This window comes from Zophobas morio, unplaced genomic scaffold (genome assembly GCF_036711695.1).
Source record: "Zophobas morio isolate AGI-343-1 ecotype UQ-CSIRO unplaced genomic scaffold, CSIRO_AGI_Zmor_V1 ptg000006l, whole genome shotgun sequence".
NCBI classification, from domain to species: domain Eukaryota; kingdom Metazoa; phylum Arthropoda; class Insecta; order Coleoptera; family Tenebrionidae; genus Zophobas; species Zophobas morio.
Window position 1 is genome coordinate 5,029,910 of NW_026972111.1, and position 9,228 is coordinate 5,039,137.

A 9,228-nucleotide genomic window follows, 5' to 3' on the forward strand; every position below is an offset into this window, starting at 1 on the left:
TAATTTAACTGCCTTAAACGAACTATTAGCAATCTTAATCATAATTAGATAAACAAAATTGAACGAGTCGTGACTAAAAAGTGAATTTCATGAAATCTCTTAGCAAGTGTTTATCTAAACAAACTCCCGTTTGTTAAACTGTGTTAGAACCAGTTAACGATTAAACTCCTAACATGAACTGTGAATTTACAAACAATAAAACAAATTTATACACGTGTTGGCGTCGTCGAAAATTCACTTATTTCCGATTAGAAAGCCGCATGAATTAACGAAGGTTTTCTCCTTTTTATTAACTACCAAACCAACTAAACGTAACCTAGCTAACTCACCACGTGGTTTTCACTCACAACAACAAACCAGGGAGAACTACCCACTACCCAAAAAGCGCTAACGTACACATGGTTGCCTGTTTGATTGATTTTTTTTCAAATTCAAATTATTCAAATGCGATTTCGCACCACTGTTAATTTTTTTCAGCGCGAAATTTTAATTCAAATTCGGTCACCACAAAGTAAAATTGAAAAAATTTTGGAAAATCTGAAAAACACTCTAAATTCAGCTGATGTTTTTTATTCTATAGACCTCCTCTGTCAAATGACAGGGCCACTTAGACCGAACCTCTGACAAACGAACATGCCGAAGATTGACGATTGTCATTTCGAAATCAATGATGCCAACTGCATGATATATATCATGGCGTACTGCTACTACTACTACTACAAGTTTTCGATCGCGCCATATAATTTTTTTTATCTGATTCTGATAGCAATAAAACAAAGTCGAATAGTGTTAATTCGACTTCGATACAATTGCATATTTTTTCTTCATTTCAAAATGAATTGATATTGAAAAAATTCCAGATTTTTTGGTTAAACTTACAATTTGTACTAATACTTATCCGTTTAAATTCCGTCAAGATTAATGGAAAACGTTGGACTGTTTTTTTTTCAGCTGAATAACTGAATCTGACTCATTCTATCTCTGCAAGCTTTTGATGACGTAACAGCATGGGACCCCAACCCCTATACACCCCCCAAGATTCACACTTTTATTTAAAAAAAGCAAAAAATATATCACAAATCAAGCACTATTATTCTTGTGCACCTTATTCTGGTGCCTGATTAAATACGAATCCCGGACAAACCGCCTCTGGCAGATGCCGCAAACGAACCCCCTTCGACTATTGTGGCTCTTCACGTGCTGCACGAACTGACTTTTGGTACTAAACACGGCATTACATTCAGGACAAGACAGCCCATCGGACACATGCGACCACCGATGGGCCACTAGGTAACTCTTCACAGCGAACTTCTTCTCGCACAAATCGCACCCGTAGGGCCTCAGCCCCGTGTGCACCCTTTTGTGCGTGTTCAGGCTCGACTTTTGCGTGAAGCGCTTCTCGCACACGTCACACTTGAAGGGCTTCTCGCCAGTGTGGGTACGCAGGTGCACCTGAAATGGCTAAACAGTGACGGAAAATTGGAAAATAGCCGCAGGCAACCTCCAGGTACGGCTTCCGGCAGAAGCACGCCTCGCACTGGTTGCACTGGAAGGGTTTGTTGCCGGAGTGCAGCTTCATGTGGACGTAGTAGCTGGAAGTGGACGACAGGACTTTGCCGCATATTTTGCAGGTCTGCGGTTTGCGCTTCTTGCAGGGTTCCTGCAACGTGAGGGTTAAGTAATCGGCGGGGGCGGGGGAGGCACATACGGCGTCCTGGGGGGCGCCCGATTTTTCCTCGCCCTCTGAACTGGTGCAGCCGTAGAAGCTGATGGGCTCGATTTTGATTTCAGTGTCGAAGACGCTGTGGGAGAGAGTGCCGAACATGCTGAGGCTGCAGGGGGGCGACCTGCGAGAAGTGAGGTTAGGTTAGATTTTTTTCAAGACAAAAGGTTGTAGCGACACATTTACCTCTTTGAAGTGGTTACTTTGTGCTAGAGATTGTCAATTCGCAGGATTTTCTGAACGAACAAAAGTCTGCGGGGACCATCGTGGGAACATGAAAATAGGAAGTGTGAAGGTTAGGTTTGAGGTTATGTTTATTAATCTATTAATAATTTCTGGACAAGACGGTGAGAATTCTGGATTATGAGTAAAGTAGGGCACTATTAATTCACTAGTAATTGCTAAAGCGGTTCAGGTTAACGTTCAGTCAATAATTTTATTTTCGTTGTGTTATTTTGACAGCAACGTGAGATGATAAATCCTTGACAGATAATTAATTTTTTCTTGACCTAATATCAATTATACACCAAAAAAATATAAAAGTTCGCAATTAATTAAAACCAGATTGCAAATTTCAAGGTGAATCAAGGGGCTCTGCATAAAAGTTAACCCAGGTTAAGTTTGAGGTTAGGTTCGACCCGGTGGTAAATTAGTAATAATTTTGTTTACACTGTGCATGCCAGTTAGGAGTGTTAATTTTTATGAAAACATAGATACTAATCTGCTTATTAGAAAGATTAAGGAATCGATAACCTGACAGTAAAAATAAAAGTAAACACCGATGCCATAGGCGCCGACTTAAAAATGTCGTTGGGGGTTAAAATTGTTACTTTTTACACTGCACGTTATTTTTTGACGATTGAACGTTAACCCGAGTTTCTTTAATCAAAACTATTATTTAATGTGAATTATATATTTTCAATTTGACCAATAAATTTACAGATGTGGAGGTAGATTTTGTTTTTTAATTTTTTATAAATATTCTGTATATTAAAATCCTATTTTACTTATGCCACAATAAAGCGCGCATTTTTATTTAATCTATTCACAAAATATTGTAAGCCACATTTTAAAAATGACCCTAGTGCGATTTTTTGCGAACCCTTCCATTGCTAGTACCTTATAAGAAAAGAGAGGGTGGGTGGGCGGGGCAAGTAGCTGCTAAAATAAGACCGATTTTGGCAAATGATTTTTTTTCAATTTGAATTTCAATTTTTTTTTAGTCCAAAAATTCCTAAAGTTCAATGGGCGATTCTGGAAAAATGGTAGAAATTACCTAAGAAATCGAGCGGAAAGTAACTTCTAGAGGTAGGTCTAAATCCATACGAAATTGTTGTTAGTTAAGTTTCGAAAACTGTCCGAAATTTTCTAATGGAATCCTAAAAATCGAAAAATTTTGTTTTTAGAAAAGTTGTTAAAAAATTATGCAGATTTCCAAGGGCTGGTTCCAAAAATATCAACAAGATTTTGATTTGAAAATCAATTTTATTTTCCAAAAAATTTTTAAATTTCAGGGGCCAATTCTGGAAAAATGGTAGCAGTTATCGAAGAAAGTAGCCGAAAGTAACTTCTGGAGGTTTGGAAACTGCTCAAAAATTGACCGAAATTTTCCTAGGGGAGATTTGAAAATTTTCAAGGAAATTAGAATAACTCGGAGACGTCGCACGGAATATCAACCTAAGAAGAGGTCATTATGTAAAAATATATAGAGTATATTTCATAATAATTCACACCTCAGTGCGTTGGAAATTCAAATTTATGTTGGCAAAATTGTGAAAAAGGGCGTCTAGTGTCAATTCAAACTTCAATTCATTCATAAGCTCAAAATGGGCACTGACAGTTTTATGACTAAAATTGCTGAAGGTCGTTTTATATTTTTAGGGGTAGTCTTTGAATATACTCTACATTCTAAAGGCGGCTTAGTATACACATGACCAATCGAGACGTCGAAAATTCTGAAATACACCCACTTATTAGGGTATTCCATTTGAAAAAATAACGTACATGTTACTTTTAGGCCTTAAAAACAGAACACTCTGTATGGTTGAAAATAATTTTAATACATGGTTCTCAAAGAACAACCTTATTTCTTTTTTAATTTGTCAATTAATTTTATTGTATGCTTTATTAATTACAACATCATTTGTACTTAAACTCTAAACATTTCTATAGTAATTCATGCTAAAAAAAATCAGATGTCCGGATTTTTTGGAGCACTTCTGTACATTTAATCTCATTTTATAAGTTTTATTTAGAGATGTTACAAAACTGTTTTTTTATTAAACGGGTTCATTTTTTGTTTTGTTTTAAAATGTGTTTGGTTGTTATGAACATTTAGCAGTTTTAATTAAATAAGCAGTTAATTTTTTTCCGTAAACTAGCACGTATTTGTTATTTAACAGAAGCAAGGTTTCCTTGAAAATCTCAAAAATTTTAAAATTTGCGGTAGCGCCATCTTTGGCTTTAAATTTGGACAACAAGGAACACTTCAACAACATGCTATCATAACCTTAAAATTTTGAATGCGGAATAATAAAGCATTGTATTATTAGATATATGTTTAGAACAAAAAGTTTTATAATAAGGTTATACATTTATATTTTAATTTTAACCTGCAGTTGTTAGATGGAATTGGTAATATTAAAGTAAATGTTAATTCATTAAAAAAAAATTCAAAATTTCTGCTCATTCTAACAAAAACTAACATCAGTCACATCAAACATTTAGAAAAAAAAATAATTAAAACAAAAAAACTGTTTTAAAACAATTCTACTCTACTTATTATTTACAGATATGGAGTGTTCGAGAGTTACAAATAAAGTGTTTTATTTTTTATGATAATATCTGTTAACTTGTGAATTAGTTGCGATATGTTCCTAACTTATTTCCATAATTCTACATAACTATCAAAATTATCAGTGTCCTTTTATGTTCTAAAATTACATCTAAACTGCTACGAAATCCACGTTTTGTACATATATGAAGAATACTTATTTTAAATCGTAGAATTTAAAGAGAGCAAAATGAAAACGTATGCAAATTCATTTGAATTTTATGTGTACAATAAGTCTGATATGGTGATATGTCACCTCGTTGAAATAAACTAAAAATAAAAATAGATTTGGCGGTAAAACGACAAAATAATAAGAAATATAAGTTAAGTTCACGCCTTTTCATTTTCGCCACCACTGTGTAAATAATTTCAAAAATTTGAGGTTATGTCCACTAAATTTGATTTTTGATTATCGAATGACAATTTAATATTTATTTGAGACGAATAAACTCAAGTTCACTGATGAATTTGTACTTTGTTGTTGTTTATACGTAGGGCGTTTACACCAGACGTGTTTACGACAAATTGGTGTTGCAATTTTGAGGTTATGTCGGCTGTCAATATTTTTGTAAAATACCGTTATGCAAACTTCCGAGGACGTGAAATAAGAATATTATATTGAAAAAAAGCGTATTTTAGTATTTTATCGAGAAAATAGCATCTTCGCTTAGATCGATCGAATACCTTAGTGAGTTTCGTGGAAGAAATCCTTAGGGCCAGCCATGACATGTTTATATACCGGCGTTTCCAAATATCGAGACACGTTTTGATAATTAAAAATTAATTTTCAATTACATGTTTTGTAAAATATGGCCGTGACGTCACTCAACCCTAACCTCACTTTGTCTTTGATTTTTAAGGGGTGATTGACCAGCAATGACCACTAATAAGTGAACCAGTAAGGGAATGAAAGTCATGGCTAATTCCTATGTTATTGTATTTCAACCAATTCCAGGAAATTATTGCAAAATCAATTGGTCAGTTACTTAAAAACTTACGCCTAAACAATATCAAAACAATCATTAAAAAAATTCTATACTTACTGAACATAAGCATAATATCAACAAGTTTAATGGAGTCAGAGCCAGCTGCTTCCCGAACTCAACAAACTGAAAAAAAATCTTAAGCAAGAAACAGGTGGCTGCGACCTTGATGGAACTCGAATAAAACTTTACATTCATTTAAAATTAAATTAAATTTTATTGAACATAATATTGTAGCTTTTGCATTAGAATTTCGCCAACAAAAGTACAAAGAGATGTAAAATGTAAACACCACATTGACGACCTGCGAGTCCACCTGGTGTAGGTAAGCTGTTGATATAACTGGTCCAATACGATAATATATAGCTTAGCGGCTGTGGAGGCCTCTGGACTTGGTGACAACAGGCACGGCCCCCACGTCACGTGACCGGGATTATTTATCAAGCGCGGTGTTTGTTTTCACAGCAATTACCACCTGAAACGTGCCGTCAGCACCGGGGCGATCGACTCGCACTCACTACTCACCTCTTCCCCGCAGGATTTGAGCACTGTACATAGGATATCCTTTCCGGCGTCGTACTCGGCGCGCAGCTGCGCCCCCACGTCCCCCTCGGGCACTTTGAGGTCCTCGCGCAGGTCGCCGTTGTCCGACATAAGAGACAAATAGCCGTCATCGGAGATGTCAGTCAGCTGGTAGTCCTCGCGCTTCACGTGCGGGACGTCCATGTTGTGTGTGGAGGGGCATATGTCTTCGTATTTCTTTCCTGCAAGCAGCCCCCTCAGTAACTCCTTACCGACCACAGAACACCCGTACCTGTGAAAATATCGATTCCTACCAAATGCACTTTGGCGTGTCCGTGTTTGCCTGTTTTGGAAGTCGACATTTCGACAATCTTGCAAGGTCGTGATTTGAGCATGACGAAGCCGTTCTTGCGCAGGGCAGAGCACTGCATGGGATAGGTGGCCGAAGCGCCAGAATCCCCAGTTTCGAAGTGAGTGTCATCGATGTCAGCCATTGTGTGTCCTGTGTGAGACCGTGCAAGCTGCAAACAACAACAATAACCTCAAAGGGCTGCCACGCGGCGGGGCGAGGGGCGCACGCCCCCGAGCCCCGCCGGCGGCGGCGGCCGTGACCCGTCGACCCGGCGTCGCCGCGCGCCGCGCCGCCGTCAGATCGCCGCCCTCGCCGCCTCCTCGCCGCATTTTCGTGGGGCCGAGAGGCAACATGGCGCGAACATACACCTAAATCGTGCACACTGTCAAAACGGCACAAGTCAGGGGTGGCGGCGGGGCGGAACTGGGGGGCGGCAGCGGGCGGCGGGAGCGCCGGCCGGGGACGGTGCGCCGGATAAATTCATACAAATTTGCGGATTTTCGCACACAAAAATAAGCTACTCACATGTGTCCAAGATGGCAAATGATTCCAAAAGAAACGTAAATGTCATGCGCGAGCAGAAACGAACGGTACACGGGGAAGCGATTGTGGCGCCACGGACGCGGGAAGTTTGAATGGGGGTCGCCGGGGGCGAAGGTCGAGGTGATAAGGGGACTCAAGGTCGGGGCTAAAAGGCGGACAGTGTGTGGCAACATGTGTTAACGCGGAATTTAATTAAGGGAATTGCGGTTATCGGCTTGTTGCTGCTGAAAATGTGGGGGACTTGGAGGTTTTTTAATGGACGCTGATGCAACAGCTGTTACGGTTTGTTATGGCTGCAGTACTGGAAGAATATAGCGAAAAGGGCGCATTTCTAAAAAAAAATTAATTTCACTCAACCAAAAGAACCGAAATAAGTAGTAATTAAAGGCTGCAGCTACGAGCGAAAACTAAAGTGTTAATTTCACAAAGACTGATCGGACGAATTCACGTCATCAATTCGACCGATTTAAAAAAATCAACGTTCAAAAGACATTGACTTTGTTGTTTTCACACAACGAAGAATAGAACAAAGCTTGGTGAAAATAAATCCGGATCCAAATCAATACTACTGGACTGGAGGTCAAACTTCACCACTAAATAACGGAAAAGTTATTTACAATTTTTATATCGTTGAAGTTCGTAAATTCTTTACTTCTTTACTAACATTTGGTCAGTTTACAGTGGATAAAGTAGGTAATAAATGCCTCATACTTAAACAAGTCCCGATCAAAAAAATTGGTCTAAAGAGTTTAGACAGTACTTCCCTCGCTGTCGGAAACTTGACGACTGCATGCCTATTGTGTTTTTTTTCTCATTACATTTTTGTAGTGGGAATTTAAAAAAAATTGCGATGACGTCATCAACATTTTTGCAAGGACACGTATATCAGTTGGGATAGATGTAGTGTAATACTAAGAATAAAATTATTATATTCTCAAATTTTCGGGAAAATGAATTGGGTCGTTTTGAATATTGATTTGTAATAATCAATAAAATAACGAAACAATTTACTCACGTATACGTATCAGAGGCAACTGAAAATCGTGTATGTATAAACATTCTTAATTTAAGATGACAGGCGTAACAGCATACATGAGAGTCAAACAGAGAAACTGTAAACAAAACGACCATCGGTTTTATTGCTTCGACTTCCGCTTATTATATAAAACATTGGGTTTTATTTTAATTCTTGACGGTGAAATTCACAATTGGTTGATTATAAACATGTCTATTTCACATTCGCGGAACCAAGTGAGCGCATAAAACAAATGCAGGTCTATAATGTTAAAGTCGATGTAAATAAGCGTGCTACCCTTATGTTTCAACCGAGTTTTTCCTTTAACAAATTTTGTGTCTACCAAATTGGGTTGGTTGGGGTGTAATACTAATAATAAGTGTTGCCTTTAATTTAATCAATAAAATAAATTGACTTCATTAATGTTTTTGAACCAACTCTTAAGAAAATCTAAAAAATATGAATGGAATGATAAATCACAAGTACAAACTCATCATATTTTTTGCATTTTAGATAGGATTTATTCAGCAAAAGTTAAGGGTGACGTCATCAAGGGATGAACAAATACATTTTGAACAAAAGTTTACCATGCTTATAATAACTTTAAAATATTCCCAAGATTTCAAAGCATTCGGTTAATTTTTTTGAGTCACCCTGTATATGCAAATCGAAAAAATTTGAATGGAATGATAAATCACAAGAAGAGACTCACCATATTTTGTACATTTTAGATAGGATTTATTCAGCAAAATTTTGTGGTGACGTCATACATTTTTTAGGGGGGACGACCAAATACATTTTGATCAAAAATTTACCATGCTTATGATAATTTTAAAATATCTTCAAGATTTCGAAGCATTCGGTTTTGTAGTTCCTGAGTAAATCAGTAAAATAAATTTACGCTTTCATTTATTTTTTTGAATCACCCTGTATATGCAAATCCAAAAAATATGAATGGAGTGATAGATCACAGGTACAGACTGATCATATTTTGTACATTTTAGATATGATTTATTCGGCAAATTTTCGAGCTGACGTCATCAAGTTTTTGGAGGGATAAGCAAATATATTTTGACTAAACATTTATTATGCTCTTTATAACCTTAAAACATCTGCAAGATGTCAGAGCATTCCGTTTTGTAGTTCCTGATTAAATCAATAAAATATATTTACGCATTCATTAATTTTTTTGAGTCACTCTGTATATGCAAATCCAAAAAATATGAATGGAGTGATAAATTACAAGTACAGACTCAT

General features: G+C 37.1%; 2 protein-coding genes across 4 annotated transcripts; both read right to left on the minus strand.

Annotated features, from left to right (window-relative positions):
* Positions 1 to 1,034: 1,034 nt before the first annotated feature.
* On the minus strand, positions 1,035 to 5,641 carry LOC135123380 (oocyte zinc finger protein XlCOF15-like). 3 transcript variants are annotated; one of them, XM_064047985.1, is made up of 4 exons: positions 1,910 to 2,557; positions 1,709 to 1,847; positions 1,502 to 1,660; positions 1,035 to 1,452 (listed from the first exon to the last, which is right to left on the minus strand). In XM_064047985.1, exons 2-4 carry the CDS (start codon positions 1,823 to 1,825, stop codon positions 1,081 to 1,083), a joined length of 648 nt encoding a protein of 215 aa, XP_063904055.1. In that variant the 5' UTR covers positions 1,826 to 1,847; positions 1,910 to 2,557; the 3' UTR covers positions 1,035 to 1,080. The 3 variants fall into 3 exon arrangements, with proteins under 3 accessions (XP_063904055.1, XP_063904054.1, XP_063904053.1); XM_064047984.1 differs by lacking the exon at positions 1,910 to 2,557 and adding an exon at positions 5,241 to 5,641 and having other exon boundaries at positions 1,502 to 1,847; XM_064047983.1 differs by having other exon boundaries at positions 1,502 to 1,847; positions 1,910 to 2,556.
* A 95-nt stretch (positions 5,642 to 5,736) lies between these two features.
* Eef5 (eukaryotic translation elongation factor 5) lies at positions 5,737 to 7,047 on the minus strand. Its single transcript, XM_064047987.1, has 4 exons — positions 6,939 to 7,047; positions 6,354 to 6,582; positions 6,065 to 6,303; positions 5,737 to 6,014 (listed from the first exon to the last, which is right to left on the minus strand). The coding sequence occupies exons 2-4, from the start codon at positions 6,553 to 6,555 to the stop codon at positions 5,973 to 5,975; spliced, it is 483 nt and encodes a 160-aa protein (XP_063904057.1). The 5' UTR covers positions 6,556 to 6,582; positions 6,939 to 7,047; the 3' UTR covers positions 5,737 to 5,972.
* Between the last annotated feature and the right edge of the window lie 2,181 nt (positions 7,048 to 9,228).